Raw genomic sequence first — 25,343 nt, forward strand, 5'->3', positions numbered from 1 at the left:
CACTATGGAAAATACGGATAGCCAAAAAATGGCTATCAATAAAATATAATGCACAGAGAGAAAAACCTCCTAGCGAGAAAAAAATGCCTCGGTGGTCCTAAGTGGGTTCACATACATTCCTACCACATGTTTATGGTAAAAATACAAGGCTTTAATAGGAAAATACAAAAATTTGATAACAAAGAATAAAAAATCTTGGGGAGTAAAAGACAACACTTACTACTTGGTAGGCTTCCAAAATCACTTCTTTGAGGTTATAATAAACACTTTGAATTCTTACACTTACAATTTCTCCTTTCTTATGTAGCGTATACTCTACCTATATAGTGCATATTTTGCAAGCCACTTGGTATATGGAATACACAAAAAACACATTACCAAGCCACTTGGTATATGGAATAGTGCATATTTTGCAAAGAACAAGCCACTTGGTATATGGAATACACAAAAAAACACATTACCAAGCAAAGATGTCATATTTTAAATATACAAGACATGGAATTGGCAGAATAAAAAGAAATGCATTTGTAAAAATACAAATGACCCCCACATTTCCACCCTCACCCTTGTGAAAACAAAAAATTGATTTCTACTCGCTTAGTCACTTTTATTATATAATTTTTATCTACTTACATACTTTTTTTCTTTCACCCAAAATAATATAAAAAAGAGACCATATCATATGATTCCAATATCTTTTTCCATATCCATAAATTTTTCATATTTTTTTCATTTTGTACTCATAATTCAAACACCATTTGTTTATTGAGCTAAAGTCCATGAATAGTCCATACACTAGTCCCACCATGTATATATTTCTTTATTCACCAATGATCCTCCTCCATGCATGTGTAAAGATAACTTGGATACTTTGTATCATGATATGACTCATGGAGGGGCTCATTCTTGGATGCATTGTGCAAATTCAACAAAGGAGGGGGCCACTAGAAGACTTTTGCAGGCATAAAAAACAGACATTTAGGTGAGATTTTTGGCACCTATCTCCACTAAAAAATTAAAGAAGTGACCAAAGACAAAATGTAGCCCACAAGCTAAGTAAGCATCTAAATTTTTTTCATAATTTTTGAATTTACCATCGATAAGATATGAGTTTCATGGTGGACCCCAGTGTGCCCACTTTTTCTCAAAAGTCATCCTAGTCTCCTCTCACTTTCATTCACTCTTCGACACACACTTATTCCTCTTTATCCCTCACTCAAACCTGCACCTTCCATGATTTCTTTCACCCTCTTCACCACTAACCTCCCCTCTCACCTCCATTAGCCCTCATATAAACTCTAAATGTATATACACCATATGTATGTCTCTCTCTATTACCTCTAAATCATAATTTCGTCTTACCTCTTCTCTATGTACATGAAATTCAACATGTAGGCCATGCTTAAACTCTACAAAATTTGGAAATCTCATCACTGGATCGTCATTTCCATAATTGGTGATCGACATCAGCAAAGGAAGGCGTAAAGAAGAGAAGAAGAACAAAAAGAGGATTGGTAGTCATTCTTGACAATCTACACAAGGTAAGTCCAAGCTTCTTCAAAGATTCAGGGTTCCTACTTCATTCACCATATCCTCTTACCATCAAACTCATTCTACCCATTGTAAATTGTACCACTAACTTTTTAGTGATTACTAACACTAACCACTAACCTTGTTGTAAAAAATGCACCCTCTACTATCCACTAAAGTAGGCACTCTCAAGTTATTCACTCAAAACTCTCTCCTTTCAACCTCAATAATTCTCTCTCCTTGAGCTCACACTCATGTGACTCAAAGGATAAGAAAGACCCACTCTTATTTGAACTTTTAAAAAAAAAATCATAATCTATGTTTTTTTAATAAAATTGATTAGGCTTAATCTCCTATAAATAGAGCCCTTCTCTTTCTTGTAAAAGAGATTTATTGAACACATAACATAGCCCTCTCCAATCCTAGTTGTGTGAGGAGATTGTAATCTTTGAGAGCTCTCTATCTCATTATACTCATATGTGCTTAGAGATTCTTTGAGGCTATTGAGAGGAATCGACTGATGCCCTACTCTCCATCACGTTTATAGCTTCCACTTGCTCATAAATAAGATTGATAGTTTGGGGTGAAATTGTGTACAACGGCTATGACTCTTCTCTCCAAAATCAACTCAGCAAGTTGGTTGGATGGCTTGTACAAGGTGAACTTATCCTCAAGATTATTTGTGTCCTTTCATGCCTTGTGGTTTTAAGGGGCTTGTTGAATTATTTTCCTAGAACTACTTGTAAGAGGGTTATGCGACGAGAGGGCTCCCGTAATGACAATAAGATCAAGCCTTGTGTTTTCTCTCTAATTTTTTCTAAGCTTGGAACAACTAATCTTTTAGGCCACGGTCTAGTTGTTCACGTTGATTTGTACTCTCTTCCAAATCCTATGGTTGTAAAGGACTGTATTTAGTGTGTGTTTGTGTGAAAATTTTGCATTCCTCTCTTTGCATGATTGACTACATACTATTTACGTCCTAGTTTGCATCTAGAACTAGGTGATGTCCCTCTATTTTGTTGGGTTTGGTGTGGATTTTTTTTTGTCTTGTGTGCTTGTGGTCGCACCAGTCCTAATTGAGCATCATCGAAGCCTTGAGGAGTGTCTAGAGGTCACTTCTCTTGTTGCCCACCCCAAACCACTTCAATTTTGGTGCCCCCACAGAGGAGGGCTTGGTGTCTATTGTTGTTGCATATTTCATGACTGCTTAGCTTTTAGCATAATCAAGTATGTGGCATGAATCATGAGAACTTGTATGACCCATTTGTTCCCATTGCAAGGCAAAAGGTGCATATCATTTTTAGCACTAAATTATAATTTTGGCGAATAATTCTTAGAATTTTGGGCCCTCTTAGGCTAACCAAGATAAACGCTTCAATAAATCCTTTTATTTTGTCTCTCTGTAGGTGCGACCTTAGTTTAGACGTCTACATTTTTGTTTTATTTTAAGCATTAGGTCATGCATAGACCATGGATATTGGCCCAGGAATATAAGTTTTTCCCTTTCATTTCACTCCACACATTAGAATAAATGTGGCAATGAGTAGAAAGATCCATTTTTAGCAATGTATGGTGTTCATGTTTGGTTCTCAAAGAGTAGTAAAAATAATCGCATCACCAAACCCGGCCATCTTGCCTCTTGTTGACTATCATAGATCATTTGATGTGCATATTTTTATTTTGCTGTAGAATAGATTGCAATTTTAAAAACATATTGTGTATACCTTTTTAAGAAAGAAATAAAGAATCGTGTTGTCACTTTGAAATTGATTCAATGGAGGCCCAACGCCAAATGTTAGGATATCCCCTCTTCTTTGGAGAGCCTGGCAAGCATGCCGAGTTACTTTTAGAAAATTTCAAAATGGCTAGCTTTATCAAAAGGGTGATAGGAGATGAGGGATGCTTAGAGATGTTTGAGGTAGTTGTGAGGAAGGATGCTAGCACTTGGTTTGACTCTCTATCTCAGGAGGTTAAGGGAACCATAAGGAAGTTGTTGATCATTTCAAGTGATACTTCTTTGATCCCCAAAAAACTCAAAAGCTATGGCAAGACATCATTTCTCACAAGCAAAAAGACTTAGATGACTACTACATGTACAAACAATAGTTTCTACGTCTTTGGGCTTTATCGGTGAGAAATGTTGTCAACCCTGGTGATGGTGCAGAGTTCCTAAAAAAGGAGAGGTTCATAGAAGATCTCTTTCCCACACTTAAGATAAAAGTCAAGGAGGGTGCATCTGCTACCTTTGATGCAGCTGAAAGTAGGGTTGTTAAGAAGTATAGGAAACTCAAGTGTCTAAGAGAAGAGGTTCGAATAGAGGGTCCTAGACCCAAGGGAAAATTTCAAGCACCAACGTATAGAGAGATTCCTGAGGTAATAGCCAAGGTGATTGAGAAGCTAAATGAGTCCTTGAGAAACTTATCAATTGACCTTGCACAAGCTCTAGGTCCCAGGGGACAATCAAAGAAGGCAGAAGAGTGAGAGCCACACCCTAGACGACTTTTGGAATTTTGGAATTTTGGAGAGTCTAAGCATGGGATGTATAATTGTCCTTGGCCCCGTGGGGAGCCAAGGAGACCTTACTTGAATTATCCAATGATGAATGCAATTGAAGAAACTAGTCAACAACCAATGCTTCTACAAAGACCAAATGGAGTAAGACCACCTCCACAAGGAGTGGAAGGAGTTCCACCTTTGCCAGATCCAAATGTGCATGTGGTAGAGGTAAAAAATTTCAAATGAGGTGGACATGGAAGCAAATGGCATTAAGTGTGGCCGTGGAAAAGGTAAGGAGAAAGAAGGAGTGGTGTCACAAAAAGTCACCATGGACGAGAAAAGAAGGCGAAGGAGATCAAGGAAGCCAAGAGAACTGGACATTGTATCAACCTCCAAGACTTTCCTCTTGGACATGGTATGGCTCCATACAACCTATTAGAAGACATGAGAGGTAAGGGACCTAATATCTCATGGCCTCAGTTTCTTACATTATGTCCACAAGATAAGAGAGATTTAACGAAGGTAGTTAGCACAAGGAGAAAGGTAAAAGAGAGTATGCCTATTGTAAAAATTTCACGAGGGAGCATGATGCAATGGAAGAGTAGGCACTTGAAGAGCAAACAGGTGAAGCTGAGAAGCAGGTGGTGCTAATTGACCTTGAAGGGCCATTTAACAAGGAAGAGCTCAAAGACGTTGGAATGGAGTGCATGGCAGGTGAGATGGCGAGTGTGGATCCAAAGTTAGAAGACGTTCCGGTGCAGTGAGTGCGCTCTATGATAGGTGGTGCCAATTTTGAGGTGGTGTCCAAGCTTTCCAAGGAGGTTTTTCAGTGGTGGTTGAAGGGTATGCTGATAGAAACAGCTGTGCAGTGGGCTGTTCAAGAGGTACATGATCTATTAGAAGAGGATCTTGCTTTACATGAGATGATGGGGCATGGCATGCTCGATGCGAGTGATGGTGCAGTTATGTCTTTGGATGGTGAGCACAATGTGTTGGGTTTACAAGCCCATTTTTCCCATGGAAACAAGATTTATGGCATGCAGTAACAATTCCAGTTTGCATGGAGTGTGCATGCGTAATGTTTGCATGGAGTGTCCACCCTAGCCTCCCCATTAACTAGTATCAGAGCATTGGAGTATCGCGCTTTGAAGGTCTATGTTCAAAAGGCTTTGTGTAGGAACAGCCCGTTGTAGAAGAAAAATAAAGTTCATCAAACTACTTAGTATTCGTTGGAGTCGCCCTGGCATGTTGGTGAATATTTACACTTCATAACCTTCCAGCTTCACCTTTGCTGGCCGTTCTGAAGAAAAACGTCATTGTATTGTCTTTGTCTGCTACAGAGAGCTAGAGTTTCTTCTATTTTATTGATTTAAAGTTATTTATCTCCTTTTGGCCGATTCACACCACCCTCATTCACACCCTCTCAAGAGCTTACTCACACCCACATTCACATCCTCGATGATCGCCACTTTAGTAGCAAATTGGTTAATAATCTTGGAAATTTTCCAATTTTTCAACAATCATTCAAAGCATCAACCTCTCAAAGGATCTTAAGCATGTTGGCGGTATAACAAAAGCTAGTCATCAAGACAAAAGTATAGCCCAAACTTGTAGCATCTTGAAATGCCAAAATAGATTACAATATGGCATCGAAGATGGAAAAATTCAATGGTTCTAGCTTTCATACCTGGAAAATTAAAGTGAAAGGCTATTTGATGCGAAAGAATCTCTGGAGCGTGGTCAAGCCCCTGTCAATTGACGAAGCTGGCACATCCGTTGTTGTTATGAGAGTGCTATCTACCTAGCAACAACTCAAGGACAAGCAAGCGTTAGGTATTATTCTAACATCTCTTAAAGGTGATTTTATTTATTATCTTGATACATGAAATCTTTAAATGCTGCTTGGATGGAATTTGAAAAAGTGTTTGGTTCTAAAGCCAAGTACTCAAAAATTAGTCTTAAAATGGAGTTGTATTCTATTTCCATGTGTGATGATGAGAATATTGCAGATTTAACTAACACATTGAAAAGCATTTGTACTCAATTGATTTATGTTGAATCCACTGTTCCAGATGAAGATCTTATTGTTTTTTTCCTTAATAGCCTACTTGGAAAACTTTGTCAAATTGTAACTATTTTAAAGGAGAAGGATATGATGCCTTCTTTGGATAGTATTGTTAACTCACTACAGGAAGAATAAAAGCGAGTACCACATGTTAGTTCTGCCATAGCTAATGCATATGTATCCCGTGGTTTCACTTTGACTGTAACTTCAACCCGAACTGCAACTTCAACCATGCCTACTACCAGCACTCAAACTTGTGCGATATGTGGCCACATCAATCATCAAACCAAGGATTGTTTCATCAAAACTCCTTGTATCCACTATGGAAAGACCAATCATCCTTCGGATAACTGTTTTAAGAAGTATAAACGACAGCTCAACATGGTTGAAAGTGATGAAGATGGTGAAGCGCCAATGCTTCTTGTAGATAGTGAAGTCCTATAGTTTTTTAGTTTGCTTTATGTTTCTTTTTATGTCAATCATTTGTCAATAAAATGTACGGGTTATAGACACTGCCACACATCAATGGTAATGCCACCCTTTTATGTTTGGTTCTGAGCTTTGGTTGTCTCAAATTGATAGTTGTTTGAGGGAAGTGCAGACACACACCTATATTGTTGTCAAGGGGTGGACTTCTACTCATAGTTTTAGGTGATTGAACTCTACCATGGTTTGTATCAAGTCCATAGTAAGTGGTTTGGGCTTGAGGGGGTTTGTTGGTTTACAAGTCCATTTTTTCCATGGGAACAAGCTTTATGGCATGCAGTAACACCTCCAAATTGCATGGAGTGTGCATGAGCAATGTTTTAACTATATATATATGTAAAGTTTCTTACAAAATAGTAGAAGGAAATAGCGTTTTTCATACTGTGTCGAGCTCTCTCTCTTGTTCAATCTCTCTCTCTCTCTCTCTACACATCCCCTTTGCCATGGCTTTCTCTCACCACCATCCACCCTAGCCTCCCTATAACGATGATGCTCTATTTGATGTGCTTGAAGATGCTTGGTTGCAAGTGGGCAGTGTCCCAATGTGTGCATGGAATAATAGAGGTATGCTGCTGGCAGTTTGGGTGTATGGTTGGTTATGGGCCTTGTGTGGCACTGTGAAAATCTGTTACACGTGGATGGAGAAGACCAATGGAAGGTGTTTGACCCAAGTGGTGACTATGCAGTAAAGCAAGGGGTTGGGCTACCCTCTTCAGCGAAGAAGGTGGGTAGCAAGTGCCAATTTTTGTACATATGCTAGGTGTTTTTGTGGTGTACAAAGAGCTTGTTTGGAGTATGAAAATTTTTGGTGCAATAAGCCTATGTGTGGTTGAACATGAATGTTCAACTAGGGGGTGGGCAATGATGGTGCAACCAAGGTTGTTTTGTGCATGACAGTGTGCTATATAGGTAAATGGGTGTTGGCAGGTGCAAGACAAAGGGCCAAGGCAAGTATGGAAGACCTAGGCAAGCAGGTGCTAGGGAAATGTATGCCTGATGCAACTTTTTAGGGTAGAAGGCTCCAAAGTTGGCCAGTTGGGATGGTAGGTAAAGATGTATGAAGTGATATGTTTGTGCCCTAGAAAGTAGAATTCGAGATATTGTGCAAGCTGGTCCAGACGGCTCGTCAAATGGAGCTTACGGTGCAAGATATTCAAGTTTAAAGTTAAAAGCTGTTGCAAATCCTCGACGGGTAGGGTAGACGGGAATAGGTGGACAAAGAAGATGGCAGTGGATACACGGGAAGTCTTCAAGTTGTGGAGCAAGCATGTCTTTTCAGATTGCCAATCAGAGCTCTAGAAACAAAGTTATGGCCATATGAACATTTGCCAAGGGCTGAGTCTGTGCCCACTTGACAGCATGGAAAGTTGTGCCATCTGGTGTTTTTTGTCACTTGTCCAATTCTAGGAAGGTAGTACTCATGGTGTGGAGTTTGCAAGAACTGACAATCCATTGATCGAATTCTCGGTTAACACCTGCTACAATGGGTCAAAGTTGAGGGCTAACGCTGAGCAGGTGAATGCAGATGTTTTTTCCAATTTTTGGGCTCTTGGTTTGAGGGCACGACAAAGTTCAAAGGGGGATCAAATTTGGCAACAATGAGAGCTCTCAGTGGGATGTCGCGGCTTGACCATCGCATGTTGGAGTAGTAAATGGAAATTCTCTAAAGTTCAGATGAGAGAAAGAGTTTAATGGATTTTTTTATGGAGTCTTGAAGCTTAAAGGGATAGGTCCCTCTGAGCATGCCATGTGGTGGTGGAGCTTCATATTGTTGAGGACCCCCTCTTCCTGCTTGTGGTGGAACACCTCTAGCAAAACCACCTCTTCCACGTCCACCTCCAATGAAATTTAGGCGCAATTCTTGCATCATATTCATTATTTTTTCCATATTGCGTTGCATTTTTTCCATATCCATTTGCCTATGGGCTCCCTATTCACCCTGGCCTCCATTCGCATGAACTTCTCTCTCATCTCCCCTTCTTTCCACTACATGATACACAATTATTTCTTGTTCACTTAATCGTTGTGTCTTCCACTGTTTTTGCCTGGCTATGGTTACTACACGTTCAAAAGTGCCTGGTCTCCTTAACTCCACTTTGAGCTTTAAACTCCCTTTGAGGTTGGTAATAAAATGGTTCTTCTTTAACATGGTTGGTAGAGTCTCATCTCCAAGAGATACACACCAACGATCCCAAACACATGTAAATTGCTTCAAGTAATCATCAACACTTTGATTCTTCTTCTGCACATTAATTAGAATCTCATGCCAAACAGTATTTGGCTCCTCTCCTTCTCTAAAGCGATTCAAAAAAGCATCTTAACTAGGTTGTAATCAAGAACAATTGGTGGATTTGGTGCTTGAGCTTGTGCCCCAAAATCTTGCAGCCACCGCCTTGCAAGGTGTAACCAAAAAGACGTAGCATAACGGCAGGATCATGTATGCCACGTAGTCCACTTCAACATTCTCCACAAACACATTAGCATCTTCATTTGGCAATCCATGAAATTTAGGAAAGCTTTGCACCATCTTTGTCCACCACAAAATCACTTACATGTGACGTCAATAGGGTAAGGATTTTGACGGATCGCTCCAATACCTAATCCACCTCACACGAGGTAGCACGGCCCCCAATGCTTGGCTTCACAAAACCTCACGACCCTCAACAAAGGCTGCAATCCAATTCGATTACTACCTCAATCGTTGCCCACAATTTTTACATACATAGGTGGTTGTCCCAAAGAACTACAATCCCAAAGTATGCATAGATTTCTTGCCCTCTACAACCATATACATCATCAAATCCAAGAACTGCAATCCCAAAGTATGCATAGAGTTCTTGCCCACCTCCATGGGGGCACCAAAAACTGACATAGAGGACTAAAATCTTTTCACCTCTATAGCATAGCCCGCCGATTATAACTTGGAATGGACACTCACACACCCAAATGGTAGAGTAAACTCACCCAAATAGTTCTTTCTTCACTCAAATCAAGAGGCAACTCATGGGGATTTCAAGCTCCAGCCAACCCAATAAGATGCATGTACAGAGTAGGTGACAATGAGGCTTGGGATCACAACAGACGCCAACCAAGCCGATGTGAAGGTCCTCCAAAGATTATCAAAATTTCAGCAACAAACACACATACTCATATCCTCTCACATATTAATCAACTCGATTAATCCCAAATCTTTCTCACTCTTCCTTACACACTCAATCCCAATGGCACACACACACACACACACACACAAAATGCCTCTATCTTCTTCACCAAAACACCATGACCATGGAAACAAACTCAATCACAGAGCACCCAAGATGATCCCTAAACATCAAGTTGTTAAGAGAAAGGTGTATTCACTCTTCAAAGGTGGGGAAGAAGAGAAACAACACAGCAAACAAGTGCGAGACTCCACACACACACCACCATGAATCCTCTTGGCTCCCTCCCTTAGAGTAATAAATTCTCTATTTTTTTACTTCAGCAAGTAGTCCCCCTTTTTTTTCCATGGCATGTGAGCTGATGTGTCAAAAATTGGCCAATTTGGACCAAATTTGACAAGTTTTTGATCATTTTTGAGCCATTTTGACCTATTTTTGCCAATGAAAAGCCATTTTCAATGGGGATTGGAACAAACGATTACCAAAAATCACCAAATTTGTCATGGTGATTTCTCAAATAATTTTAAATCACTCCATTTTAGAATCCATCACTTTTTATACATGATGCCTGTGATCTGGATAAAATCTACAAGGATATAGCCAAGGTGCATGGGCAACTATACATATCACATTTTTGTACATGAGAGAGCATTCTTTATACTTCCAGTTGTTTTATTAAGACTAAAAATCATATTTACATCATGTAAAAGAAATTATAGAAAACCATGATGCCACAAACAAGGGTCCAATCCCTGGAGGGGATATGTACATAACGGTGACCTTGATTGAGCATGCTTGAGTATGTACATGGCATATACATATGCGAATTCTTCCAACAAGTTGGCAAGCATTCATAAAATCCTTAGGTGTTTTCTTACTCTCATTAAAAAACTTCTCAATGGGAGCCTTGAGGAGTTTTTAGAGGCCACTTCTATTCTTGCCTGCCCTGGATTGCCTCAATTTTGCTGCCCTGGAGTGCCTCAATTTAGGCGCCCCCACTGGGGATGACTTTGTGTATTTTTCTTATTTATATTGCATGAACGATTAGCCTTTAACATAATCAAGTAGGTTGCATGAATCATGAAAATTTTTACGATCCTTGTGTCCATATAGCAAGGCAAAAGGTGCATATCATTGTTAGCACAAAGTTATAATTCCAACCTATAGTTTGTAAAATTTTAGATCCTCATAGATTAGCTGAGATAAACGCATCAATGAATCCTTTAATTCTTCCTCTCATTAGGTAAAATCTCAGTTTGGATGATGTACTTGATGTGAAAAGGGCTGAGAATGATCAGGCTAGTGGTTGGTTCATACTTTGTGTGATAGTAAATTAGATGCATCTTTGTCTAGGCATACTCATTCATGTTCTTGCCATGCATCTTATGCATCAGATTGTTATACTTTGGCTATTTCTAGCTTGTGTGATGTAGAGGAACCTTTGTCTTTTGATGAAGCACAAAATTTTAAAAATTGAATGGCTGCCATGCAATCAAAATATGATGTGCTTATAGAAAATGACACATGGACTTTATGTGATTTGACTCTTAGCAAAAAGGCCATTGGTACAAAGTGGATTTACAAGTTGAAACGCAAGTTGAATGGTTAAATTGATCACTGTAAGGCTTCACTTGTTGCAAAAGGATATGCACAATAGAAAGGAATAGATTTTGAAGAGACTTTTGCTCCCACTTGTTGTATGACTATTGTGCGCTTTCCATGTGCATTGACATCTCATTTTGGATGGGATGTACATCAATCAAACAATTGACAAATTTATTCAATTTTTTTAAAAGCAGAGCTATTTAAGGAGATAGCAAGAAGAAAAATAATGATGTGTCTTCCTTTTTTCGCCATGACCAAGGATCTAGCAAGATTTCCCTTCGAACAATTGAAACAAAAATCGTTGCTACATACCTAGTAGGATAATATATTAAAACCAAACCCTTTACATTAAACCTCATGTAAAGAAACTACCATGAGGGACCATAAAACTTCACATAACGAGGCTTTTTACAAAGAATCAACAACCACCGACCGACCATAAAAGAGTACAGTACAATCCATAACGAGGAACAACACTGTGTGTAGGGGCCACCATTGGGCAATCCTCCCTCTAGAGGTACATTGTGTGCAGACAACAAAACCAAGACTAAACGTAAAAGAAGAGAGTCTTGAGTTGCACACTGAAGATCCACTACCTAATTCAAGGAAAGAACAACTCACATCCACCAAAAAACACCTTGTAAATGACATCAAAAAGCACTCACAAACGAGAACCAATCCATTGGAAGAATAAATGGACACTAGAAAAAGCATGCTACAATAGGAGCCAAGCACTTGATGCCGCCACAGGGGTGACCAACTAGCCAACCACCAAGAAACCTTCACAACAACTTCCAGGTTGCAAATGCTTCTCCAAGGAGAGGAAGGAGAGATGACCACCTCCTAATGCCGAAAAGAGGTAGGCTGAGCTGAGTGGAAAAGAGAAGAGTTGTGCACGGGCAATTAGGATCCCCCACTGGGAGCATTGTGAGGAACTGCATGCCTCACAATGCCCACCTCACAATGCTCACAACTCTTGCGTGATCCCGTGCAGCCTCAATCAGGAAGCATCCTTGCCCATCACGCCTCTTGCGAGCCTCGGGTGTTAGGATTTCTTTGCTATTTACTCAAACCTTATTTCTAGTTCCAAAAATGATGCAAATTATTTTTACTTGGATGGAGTTGAACTTTGAGCTAATTGTAGTTGGTTGAGCATTCGAACTTTGTGACTCGGATCATGGATTCCATTGCGGTTGGGTGATACCCAAAGACACTCTTGTATGTGCCCCAACAGGAATGCACGTACCGCTACCAAAAAAAAAAAGGCTAGATTCTAGAATCACTACAAGAGGTGTTTTGCACACAGCATGGCCGGAGGTTAGGGGTGACAACCGCAAACCTATCTTCTTGTGTATGAAAGAGTGTAATGTGGTAGGGGTTAATGTATCTCCTCCACTTTTGACAGTTATAGTTATTAGTGAGAGGGAGGGGCTAGAGGAGTTAACAGATGACATGTTCAAGGGGGCACTAACCACGAGACTAACTGACACCCTTTTCCTAGTGGGGATCAAGGGTTGGCATGTAAGATCCATCCAAGACCGTCCGATCGACAAGGAGAATATTTTAAGATTTTATGAAATCTTATGGACCTTGGAAAGATAAAAACACCACACGGATGGGGCACTAAGGTTCAAACTCACCACCTCAAGCTTCCTGACCCAATGCCTTACCACTAAGCTATTCGTCAAGACTTGAAACTAGGTGCATACATCAAATATATAAAGAAAAGCCCAAATTTTGAGGTTTCTATGGATCACACAGTGATCATATTTGGATCACATAGGGATCACATTTGGATCACACCGGTTGCTTGGATCACATGGCAATCACTCTATGATTATAGAAAAATTACACCATGATCACATCATATAATGATCACAATTGATCACATCCGCTATCCAACTACGTAGATGAGTGTCGCCGACGCCTTTTGATAGGGACCATTGATCCGTACTGGGGAGGTCCATGTCAATTAGTCCCGAGGGGGGGCTAACCCTTGCCTAGTGCGGAAGGAGTGTAGTACCTTTGGAAAAATTGGTCTCATAAGAGGTTTTGACTTGGTGGAGTCTTGAACTTTTGTTTCAAGACGTTTGACTTGTCCTCTAGAGTCACTATAAGGATTACAAAAGCAATGGAAGCGGCAAGAAGGGATCGCTTGTGACTGGTGACAAGATGGGGTGCTAGGGTTCAAACTCACCACCTCAAGCTTCCTTACCCAAATGCCTTACCACTAAGCTATTTGTCGAGACTTGAAACTAGGTGCATACATAAACTATATAAAGAAAAGCCCAAATTTTGACGTTTCTATGGATCACATACTGCTTGCTTGGATCACATGGCAATCACTCCATGATTATAGAAAAATTACATCGTGATCACGTCATATGATGATCACATTGTGATCACAACTGATCACATATGCGCCGACGTCTTTTGATAGGGACCATTGATCCCTACTTGGGAGGTCCGTGTCAATTAGTCGTCCCACCCTTGCCTAGTGGGAAAGGAGTCTAGTACCTTTGTCTCATCACAGGTTTTGACTTTGTGGAGTCTTGGACATTTGGTTCAGACGTTTGACTTGTCAACTTCTAGATTCACCGTAAGGATTACAAAAGCAATGGAAGCGGCAAGGTCGAGTGTAGCACATGAGGTAGAGCGCTCTTAGGATTAGAATGCTCTTAGAGTGTACCTGCTCGACGGTTGCAATAATAAGCGTGCAACCATTTCTGCTTGCGGCAGTAGTCAGCTGGCCGAATGGGGTCAGTAATCATGGCGGTAGTGTGCAAGCAGCTACCCCTCAGCAGAGCATCAGGGTAGCCTCCTGCTTCCCATCGGATGGCCAAGCTCTCGCTTCCTTCGCGGCGGCCGCACCGGCTGCTCTAATTTCAAGTACTGCAGCTGCAGCTGGTGGCAGCAGCAGCATGTTGTATCTCAATGAGTCATGGAGCGGCGAGCGCGATTGCTGCACATGGGAGGGAGTCACCTGCAGTACCAACCCCAGCAATATTGCCAATCACACTAACGTAATTGCAGCTAGCAGTGTCGTCGAAGCTGGCGCCTACTATGCGCGTGTGACAGCCCTCTCTCTCTACTTTTACAAGCTGTCTATACTTCCATCAGCAGCTGCAACGTCATCTCTGGAGGCCCTCTGTAATTTGCCTCTCCTCTCCACCCTTCAGCTCTCGAGTCTCATCCATCCCGCCGATCAAGCCTTTCAAGTTCCTGCATGTTTCGGGGAGCAGCTGCCATTGCTGCACTCCCTCATGACCCTCTCCAGTCTTGTCCTCACTGGTCCCCTCATCCCCTCCTCTTTCTCTTTCCTCCGCCTCCTTAACCACCTTCACCTCACCCCCTCATTCATCAATAACCCGCCCTCCATCTCCTGCTCCCTCCTCCCCCTCCTCCACCTCCCCTCCCTCACAACCCTCTCTCTTACCGGCTGTGCTTTCTCGGACCCCCTCCCAAATTTCCACACCCCTCTCCTTCACAATCTCTCTCTCTTTGACGCCTCCTTCGTATCTTCTGCCCCCCTCCCCACTACCAGCTTCACTTGCAATCCCTCACTCTCTCTTCCAACTCCATCCTCTCCCGGCCTTCAGTAGACAACATCCTATCCTCCAACCTCACAGCTCTCACATCCCTCTACCTCTCCAACATTGAAATCTCCGGTCCCATCCCCATTTCCATCTCTCATCTCTCCAATCTCCAGAGACTTCGCCTACAAGGAAACGGTCTTTCGGGCGCTCTGCCGGATTGGCTGTGTGAGCTCACCAATCTTGTCTCCTCGGAACTTATAAACAACAGGCTCTCCACAGCTGAATTACTTCACCCGGAGTACTGCACACAGCTCATCAATATCACTACCCTTGACCTCTCATCCAATGATTTCACCGGCCCATTCCCACCCTGGATTGACCATTTCCCATCTCTTCAAATCCTCAATCTCTCCTCCAACGGATTCGCCAGTTCTATACCTGATGAATGGAAAAATCTCCATAATCTTGGCATCCTCAGTCTTGGCACAGGGAACTCTTTTAACGGCACACAAATTCCTGATTGGGTCTTTCGACATCCGCAAATATACAACCTGCAGCTGACTTCTTTGGGTCTACAATCAGATGATGTGCAATGTGGCACCAGATTTTCCATGCTCAATAAGACACTACAGATGCTAGATGTTTCGGATAACAACATCACTGGCTGCGATTTATTACAATGTTTTGCCCTGCATAACTTCACACAGCTTCGAACTGTCAGAATGAAAAACAACCCGTTGTCCATCACGCTTGCTGACATTCAGCTCGCCCCTACAATTTTGGAGCTAGATCTCAGTGCCTGCAATCTTACAGGTTTCCTCAACGGCAAGGTCTTAGATGGACGTTTCGAAGTAGACTTGTCTCACAACCATCTGGTTGGGAAAGTACCAGCGAAGCAGGTGAACCTCACAAGATTGAGCCTCCTTGATCTCTCAAATAAATATTTCACAGGGTTTGCTGCAGAATTTGGCAGCTTCGCATCTCTTCTAAATATCAACCTCTCTAGCAATTCACTAGCAGGTGAACTAGACAGCGTGCTGCACATATTGGGCTTAACCTGCACAACTTCGGCCAAAGGCATTTCTTTACCCTTGGTGCAGTGGATTTCACTCGACTTGTCTTACATGTGAGAACTTAGAGATTAACTTAAATGTGATTAATATCACTATTAACTAATGTCAATACATAAGAAAGTGTAAGATAGAAATAGAGCAATGACAATAGATTGCACTTGAATGGAGAGTGAAGACCTTGTTACAAATGAAATGAGGGCAGCTAATGGGATTTATATACAAGTTGAGGGAGTGAGGATTATCCATCACATGTGAATTATAGGTAGGTGGGAATAGACACATGTTGAGACTTGCATAGGTAAAAGGGGTCCATGTGAGAATTAGGTGTAATGACTTTGGGAAAAGATGTAGGTGGAAAGAAGTCCACACTTATTAAAGTCATAACTTACTTTTACATCCCCCTTAAGGGTAGACTTCTCGTTGTAGCGCATTGAGGTTGATGAACAAAAAAGCTTTGTGAAGTAGCCATGCCATAGATACATGCTATTCCCCCTCAATGAGAAGTTCATCCAGTGTGGATCAAATTCAAATTACGCGATGAAGCTGTTTGTGTAGAGGCGGGCACAGACTTGGTGAGAAAGTCTGTCCTGTTTTTTGCAGATGGAACATACACTAGCTTGATGAAGCCATTTGTGACTAATTCTTTCAAGAGATGAAAGCTTATCTTAATGTTACGCGATGAAGCTGTTTGTGTAGAGGCGGGCACAGACTTGGTGAGAAAGTCTGTCCTGTTTTTTGCAGATGGAACATACACTAGCTTGATGAAGCCATTTGCGACTAATTCTTTCAAGAGATGAAAGCTTATCTTAATGTGTTTGAGCTTAGATGAGAAGGAAGGTGATTCTGTAAGTGCGATGGTAGACTGATTATCACAAAAAAGAGTGATTGGATCAGTCGAGATATTGAAGGGTAGCTTCAATTCGTTGATCAATTCAAAGATCCAAAGAGCCTCGCGGAAGGCAAGAGCAGCAGCAACGTATTTCGTTTCAGTAGAAGAACTTGCAATAGAACATTGTCATTTGGTTTGCCAAGAGATAGGACTACCAGCCAAAGTGAATACATTGCCTCCTGTAGAAAAACATCGAGGGTTGTCGCTAGCCCAGTTGGCATCAACATATCCTGAAATAGAGATGGTGCTAGAGGGGTCGTAATAGTAAGTGAAGGCATAGTGTTGAGTGGTGCGTAAGTAGCGAAGGGTACGCTTTGCAGCTTGCTTGTGCACTTTACAGGGCTTTGACATAGAGCGAGAGAGGATATGGCCTGTGTAGCAAAGTCGAAACGGGTGCAAGAGATAAGATAACGTAATTGTCCGCAGAATTTTGGGAAATGGAAGGATGGGTAGTAGAGTGCATCAGTGTGAGTGTAATCATGAAATTCAGGAGCAAGCTTGTGCTTAACAGGCAAAGGGGTAAACTCAGGGGTTGAAGCAGACATACCATAGAAGAGAAGGAGTTCTTCAATGTATTTGGATTGGGATAATTGGATAAATTTACCTGTTGGATCTCTTATGACTTCAATGCCGAGAAAATAAGTCATAGGTCCTTTGTCGGTTACTGGGAATTCATGAGAGATGCAATCAATTGCTTGTAGCAACATGTACTCTGATGTGCCAAGAAGAGGAATGTCATCCACAAAGAGGCCTAAGATAGACATGCCTTTAGAGGTCTGCCATATGTAGATATTGTAGTCTGCCATAAGACGTTCCCAGCCACATTTGAGCAAGTAGTGGTGCATGCGGATGTACCACTCTTGTGCAGACTGCTTTAAGCCATAAATGGGCTTATGCTATTTACATACATAATCAGGGTGGTGGGGGTCTTCAAAATGAGGAGGTTGTAGCATATAGATGAGCTCTTGGAGCAAGCCATGTAAGAAGGAAGTTTTTATATCAAGATGATGTAAAAGAAGATTAAACTTAGCAGTAAGTGCAATAAGAAGCCGAAATGTAGTCATACCCAGTATTGGTGAATAGGTGTCGAAGTAATCCACACCTTGTTATTGAGTGAAGCTGCGAGCGACAAAGCATGCGTTGTAGCGATCAACTGAGCCGTTGGGGTGGTATTTCTTTTTTTAAGAGCCATTTGCAAGAGACAATGTTATGATTCTTAGGAGGTGGCACAAGCTCCCAAGTGTTAGCTTCTTTGAGGGCTTGGAGTTCATCCAATATGGCAGCATACCACTCCGTGCTCTTGCTAGAAGCGAGGGCATCGAGAACAGAGAGAGGAAGGGCATCTTCAAGAGGCTCTGGTGGATGTTCAAGAATCACTCCATCACTGAGGACAACAGAGAAATTGGTGGCTTCATAGATCTCTCAAAGAGAGCGGGTGCGACCATGTGAGCTAGAGGCGGCTTGGTCCAAGTGTATAGCCGAAGTGTGTTTCAATGGCGAGGTGGCAGAAGTAGAGCTATGAGGCTCGACTTCATCGACATCTGCTGGGATGGGAGTAATTGGCAAGGTTTCGTGGGAGTTGTGGAAAAAAGATGGCAATTGTGAAGGTGAGACAGGTAGCGAAGGTGATGGGAGCTCACGAGGTGGAGCACTGAGTGTCTGCAGTGTGATGGAAGTAGCGACAGTCGGGATGGACGGTGTTGGTGATGGTGTCAACTGTGAGGAGATGGGTGCAAGAGGTGGTGCAAGAGTGTTGCCGATTGGCTGTGCATGATGCGAGACACGAGGAGGTGGATGGGCGATGAGGAAAGGCCTTTGGATGGTGAAGGGAGGCTCAAGATTGTGCCTAGAAGGGTGGGAAATTTGCAGGGGTGTGTGTGTAGGTGAGGCCGTCAACAAAGATTGATGAGAAGAGTGGATTGGTGATGAGAACGTAGGGTGCAATGGTGGAGAAGATTTGCCTGAGATGATGAATTATTCATCAAAGATGATGGTGCAGGCAAAGATAAACTTGTGATGGTTTGGGATATAGAGGCGGTATGCCTTGATGCCAAAGCGATCACCATAGCCGACAAAAGTTGTGCGTTGAGCACGTGGTGAGAGTTTTGATAAAGGTTGCGTCACAAGTGGGTATGCAATGCTTCCAAAGATGCGAAGGTGGCCAAGATGAGGTCGGTGACTGAGCCAGAGGGTGTAGGGTGTAGTAGTAGGATTGCGGGTGGATGGAATGCGGTTTTGAATGTAGCATGCAGTGGCGGTAGCTTCTTCCCAATAGGCATCTGGGAGGCTAGCTTGGAGAAGCATGGCATGGGTGACCGAGCCAGAGGGTGTAGGGTGTAGTAGTAGGATTGCGGGTGGATGGAATGCGGTTTTGAATGTAGCATGCAGTGGCGGTAGCTTCTTCCCAATAGGCATCTGGGAGGCTAGCTTGGAGAAGCATGGCATGAGCAGCTTCAAATAGTGTGCGATTCTTGCGCTCCGCACGACCATTTTGTTGTGGGTGGTCGGTGATGGAGAATTCATGTCGAATACCAGCAGAAAGACATAGATCTTTGAATGCATGAGAAGTGTATTCCCCACCATGATCTATGCGGAGAGTTTTAATGTGTTTAGTCTCAACTAATGCCTTGAATGTGCAAAAATGAGAGAATGTTGAGGATTTCTTGGCCATGTAGTAAGTAGTTGTGTATTTTGAGAAATCATCTATAAAAGTAAGCATATACTTATTGCCAGTGAGGGAGTTGACGGGCAATGGGCCACAAACATCAGAGTGGATGAGGTCGAGAGGTGCAGTGGCTCGTGATGATGAAGTGGGGAATGGGACATGATGTGATTTAGCAAGAATGCAGACCTCACAAAGTGTGACGTGAGTGAGGTTCTTGGGAAGACCTAGTGCAAGTTGGCGATGAGTGAGTTGGTGCAAAAAATGTTGAGAAGTATATCCTAGTCTATAATGCCATTTGAGTGTATTTTCTTGTGTTTTTATGGATGATGCAGATGCATGTGCCAGCGATGAGTCACCCAATGGATAAAGACGCCCAGTTTTGGGCACCAAAAGTGTGACATACTTACCTTTTTTGTTTAGTCCCAAAATGTGGCAGCCTTCTCGCATGAATTTGATGATGATGCTATTGTCGGTTAGCTCGCTGACAGAGATGAGATTTTTCTTGAGACCAGGGACATAATATACGTGAGAAATAGTGGTGTGTAGGCCATTAGGTAGGTTAATGACAGCATCTCCATAGGCTTTGGCGAGCTGGATGCTGTTATCACCGAGGCATACTTCTAGAGGGTGTTCTAGATAAGTGATGTTGGATAGCCAGTGTAGGTGATATGTCATATGATGGGTGGCGCCCGTATCAAGTAGCCAGATATTGGGATATGAAGTAGCTATAATAGTGGCATATAGTTGCAAAGGATAAGATGGGCTATCATAAGTAGATATGTCAGCATAATGAGGTTGACCATAAATAAAAGGAGATGGATGGCCATGGCGTGTCCCCCCTTGAGGGTAAGAAGGATATAGATTAGGGTGAGAGATAGGACGATTACCTTGATTGCGTGGTTGCCGACAGTCCTTTGTGAGGTGTCCAAAGCGATGACAGTTGGCGCATTGCTTTGAATTTTGGTGATTGTGGTGGCTTTGAACTTGCGACTTTCTTCCACTATTATTGTGTTGTCGAGGAGGGCCCGAATGTTGAGGCTTCTTGCCATTGTAAGGGCGTGAGTTTCTTGTCATAGTGACAAGTGCCGTGGACTTCTGCGAGCTGCTAGTGTGGTCGCAAAGCGTTTCCTCTCGATGGATCTTGGCTACAAGATTTTGTAGCTGCAAGTTAGCCGTGGTGGCTTGTGTAGTGATAAAGGCTCTCCATGATGCAGGTAGAAAAACCAATAAGAGCATACTTTGAAGCTCTTCAGGGATGGCAAGCCTTGAGATAAGTACTTCATCTAGAAGTATTTGCCACGTCTCCAAAAACTTGGAGGATGACTGACCCTCTTGCATGGTAGTGTTTACCAATTTCTTGATCAGGGAAACTTGGTAGACGAGGTCAGTGTGCTCGTAGTTCTTCTCGAAGAACTTCCAAATGGCGCTAGTAGTAGTTAGCTTTTTCACCATTTGGACTTGCCGATCTTGGCAATGGAGAATGAGCTCCATCTTGGCACTATTGTTTCTATTATGCCAAGTATTATAGGTGTCGATGAAGTATGTTGAATCTTTGTCTTCGGGGTCTTCGGGGTGGTCAGGTTGCTCTTCGACTCCTGACGTGACGTCCCAAAGTTGCATCTGCGTGAGGTAGAGTTCCATCCGAATCTTCCACACTTGGTAGTTAGTGCCGTTAAGCTTGTCGATAATGTAGCGAGGCTTGTAGGTGGATGCGGAAGATGAAGAAGCTAACTTGGCCATCTTTCGAGGTTCCGGATTCCTTGAAAAGAATGGAGAGTGAGGCTTCGAGTGTGAGCTAGAGAGATGGAAGACTCTTAGCGCTAATTAGAAAAATTAATCTTAAGCTCTATTGCTCTGATACCATGTGAGAACTTAGAGATTAACTTAAATGTGATTAATATCACTATTAACTAATGTCAATACATAAGAAAGTGCAAGATAGAAATAGAGCAATGACAATGGATTGCACTTGAATGGAGAGTGAAGACCTTGTTACAAATGAGGGCACCTAATGGGATTTATATACAAGTTGAGGGAGTGAGGATTATCCATCACATGTGAATTATAGGTAGGTGGGAATAGACACATGTTGAGACTTGCATAGGTAAAAGGGGTCATGTGGGAATTAGGTATAAGGACTTTGGGAAAAGAGGTAGGTGGAAAGAAGTCCACACTTATTAAAGTCATAAGTTACTTTTACATTACAATGAGCTGGTAGGGCAGATTCCAGCTTCTTTAGGGGAATGTGCAAATAACCTATTCACTCTTCATCTTAATCATAACAATCTCATTGGCACAATTCCTCCAAATCTTCCCAAATTTATGTTGGGAATAAGGCTTAATAATAATCAGTTGAACGGAACCATCCCAGGTTCTGTCATAGAATATTCTCCAATAATCTTATTAACTGAGCTACAATGAGCTTGAAGGTGATTTGAAGATCTTGTTCTCATCCTTGCAGAGTACCTCAATTATTTTAGTGTTGAGTCTAGCTCACAACCACATAACTGGCTCTATCCCACCGTCTCTAGGTGACTTCATGCCATCCTTGGTCGTCATCGATCTCTCTCACAACAAGCTCTCTGGAAACATCCCCCACAATGTACATTTACCAGCCTTTCAAAATGTGTCCAGCATCTTTTTTGATTGCCCCTCAATACCCTGGGAAATTTCATCTCTAGTCATGAAGGGAGTGGGAAGGACTCTTGGGCTTCTATGGGGAGAGTTTAGATTCTTGGACCTCTCGCAGAATTATCTGGAGGGTGTCATTCCATCTGAGCTCGGTGAATTCTCTACATTGGTGCAGTTGAACCTCTCTCACAATAGGTTGGCAGGGCCCATACCGGAAGCTTTTGGGAAGCTGTCGATGCTAGAGGTGTTGGATTTATCATTCAATAAGCTTCAAGGGTCTTTGCCAATCAGTCTGTCGGGTCTCACCAAGCTGGCAGTTTTCAATGTCTCATACAATGAAGAGCTAGTAGGATCCATACCTTCCAGGTCCCAGCTGGTGAACAAAGAGAGCTACAGAGGAGATCCACTATTATGCGGGTATCCAATTCTAGAGAAAGCTTGTACCAGATCCATTCCACAATATTGTGAGCATTGAGGAGGCATCCTTATCATGGATGGATGAATGGATCTCTATACCCAGGCTTTGTGTGGGTATTGTGGCTGGTTTTCTAGGTACTCTATGGCTACGTCATGGTCCAGCTCATGCACCCACCTGAGCAAACATGTAATGACTTTTCACTACTAGGGAAAACTAGTCTTGCTTGGTGGGCGCCTAGCAGGACATACACAAATTGACATCAAGACAAATCTAGCACTAAAGTTAAACAAAGTACAAAGCTCATCGACGAATTTCTAACCATATACATGTGGTGGTGATGTGTGTGAACACACTAGGACCGCCGAGGCATTTTTTCCCTCTTTAGGAGGTTTTTTTTCCCTCGTGCATTGTATATACGCCCATCAGTCTAGGGCTATCTATCTTTCCATTGCACACTAAGTAACACACTCTCTATTGTGGGCCTTGATCTTCCTTCATCTTCTCCAAGCTGTGTGTGTTTCTCTGCAACCCTAATTCCAACAATTGGTATCAGAGCAGGTCACGTCCTCTCAGGCTTAGTCGCCAGCTGCTCCAGCACACGCCTGTTCACTTTCTCCGATTTCAGTGAGCTTTGGCGAGTGTTCGCAGGTCCATGAATATTTTGGGAAACCTCGAAGAGCTTTGTCTGCTCATAATTTTGATTTGGGCTCATTTCGGCTTCCGTTTCCACTACAAGCAGTACTGCACAGACTATTTCGTCATTTTGTGCAAAATTTCTGTCAGTGCCGTTTTCAGCATAATAGGTGCCTTATAGTCTTCTACGGTTTGTGCTATATAGCACAGGTTGTTCCCGCTCCGTTTCTCCTATTTTCGGGCAGTTTTCACATCAGGTGCAGCATTTACCATGGCTGACAACAACAACACAGATGTGTTCAAGATGTTTGCTGCTGAGGACAGGTTGGATGGGGACAACTACCCTATGTGGGCTTATATGATGCAACATGTTCTTGTGTCAAAGGGTGTCTGGAACATTGTGCAGGGCATTGATGTACGTCCTGGTTCTGAGGATGTAGGCGATGTTGAGGATGTTGCAGGTCTTGCTGCAAGGATTGCAGCTGTTAGAGTTGTTTTGCCTACGGCAGAACAAGCTCGTTGGGATGTTAAGGATGCGCAGGCTCATGCATTGATTGCGTTGTCTGTGAAGCACACCATTGTTCCTCACATCCGTTCTGCAAAATCTGCAAAACATGCTTGGGATATTCTAGCAGGTCTTTATGCAAGCCGCAATGAGGCTAAAATTGCTTTGCTGCGTAAAGAACTAGAGTCAAAGATTATGCATGAGGAAGATGATATGGACACTTTCCTTGCTAGTGTCAAGGATATCAATGAGCAGCTTATTTCTGCAGGTGAAGTCATTTCAGACAGTTCCCTTGTGCAGACGGTTCTTGATGCCTTACCAGATTTTTACCAGACATTTGCTAGTACTTGGAGACTGATGACCCAAGGAAATCCAGAAGTTGTCAGATTTGATGCATTATGCACATTGCTGTTGCAAGAGTCACCCTCCAGAAAAAATAGGACAAGACAGCGTGTAGTTGAATAGGCTTTTATTGCTTCTCAAAGAAAGGGTGGTAACAACAATGCAGCCACTTCTTATGGTTTTGCTGCGAGTGGAAAAAATTATGTTCCTAATGCTTCTGCTGGCAGCAATCACTTGATCAAGTCGTTTCCTAAGTTGAAGGCCAAAGAGGCTAAGAAGAAAGAGGGTGGTTCCACTGCAAATGCTGGTTCCACTACAAATGCAGCCATTGTTGAGTCTTCTGTGAAAGGAGACTGTGTTGTTGATGTTGATGCAGAATGGGCTTTTAGCGCAGAGTGCACTTACAATCCTGCTGTCCATGATGCATGCTTGTCAGTTGCTGCAGATTCACATGTGTGGTATTTCGACAGTGGTGCTATAAAGCACATTACCTCACATTGTGAATTGTTTACCTCTCTCGAGTCTATCCCTCATGGGAATTTAGTCACTTGTGCCAACAACGCCTCTTATCCAGTTCAAGGAGTTGGAAAGATTGTGCTCACTGTTGCTAATGGCAGTTCCTTCACACTTGTTGATGCACTTTATGTACCTGCGGTCAAGAAGAATCTCTTGTTTGTATCCGCAGTTGCTAGACTTGGACTTGTAGTCAAATTTGTGGATGACAGATGTACAGTTCATGATCTCAGTTTTGGTTATGAAATTGTTGCATCTGGCCTTTTGTGCCGTGGGCTGTATAAGCTCACTTTGTATGACAAGTGTGGACAAAATTTTGCAAATGCTGTTGCAGATTCAAGGGCTATTTCAGATGCAAAACTTTGGCATGCACGTTTTGGTCATCTGAATTTTACCAGTTTGCTGCGTTTGCAGAAATATGATATGGTTTCTTCTTTGCCGCCTCTTGAAGCACCTGTCAAACATGTTTGTGAAGGCTGTATTTTGGGTAAGATGCAGCGTTCTAAGTTTCCAAAGGATGGTTCAGTTCGGCCCACATGCAGGTTGCAGCTTGTGCATAGTGATGTTTGTGGGCCCATGCAAACTCCGTCCTTGGGCCATTACCTGTACTTCGTGACTTTCATTGATGATTACTCCAGGAATGCATGGGTATTTCTGCTTAAAGCGAAGTCCGAAGTTTTTATGAGCTTCAAACAATTTCTGGCTATGGCTGAAAATGTCTCGAAATGTACAATGGGCACCCTCCGTTCAGATCGAGGGGGAGAGTATATGTCTCATGAATTTAATGCATTTCTG

General features: G+C 42.4%; 3 protein-coding genes across 3 annotated transcripts; all 3 read left to right on the top strand.

The window, feature by feature from the left end:
• Positions 1–13,685: 13,685 nt before the first annotated feature.
• Positions 13,686–14,952, top strand: LOC147445448 (uncharacterized). The gene has a single exon (XM_086526031.1). The coding sequence runs from the start codon at positions 14,016–14,018 to the stop codon at positions 14,943–14,945; it is 930 nt and encodes a 309-aa protein (XP_086382157.1). The 5' UTR covers positions 13,686–14,015; the 3' UTR covers positions 14,946–14,952.
• On the top strand, positions 14,948–16,255 carry LOC147445449 (uncharacterized; the record flags this gene model as incomplete). Its single annotated transcript, XM_086524588.1, has 1 exon — positions 14,948–16,255. A coding segment is annotated over one exon (1,062 nt), but the record flags the coding sequence as incomplete, so codon positions are not given.
• A 1,919-nt stretch (positions 16,256–18,174) lies between these two features.
• On the top strand, positions 18,175–18,615 carry LOC147445450 (uncharacterized). The gene is made up of 2 exons (XM_086526032.1): positions 18,175–18,205; positions 18,272–18,615. The coding sequence occupies exon 2, from the start codon at positions 18,391–18,393 to the stop codon at positions 18,613–18,615; it is 225 nt and encodes a 74-aa protein (XP_086382158.1). The 5' UTR covers positions 18,175–18,205; positions 18,272–18,390.
• The last annotated feature ends 6,728 nt before the right edge of the window (positions 18,616–25,343 follow it).

The sequence above is a fragment of the Adiantum capillus-veneris genome, chromosome 12 (assembly GCF_014529385.1).
Source record: "Adiantum capillus-veneris isolate H3 chromosome 12, ASM1452938v2, whole genome shotgun sequence".
Taxonomy (NCBI): Eukaryota; Viridiplantae; Streptophyta; class Polypodiopsida; order Polypodiales; family Pteridaceae; genus Adiantum; species Adiantum capillus-veneris.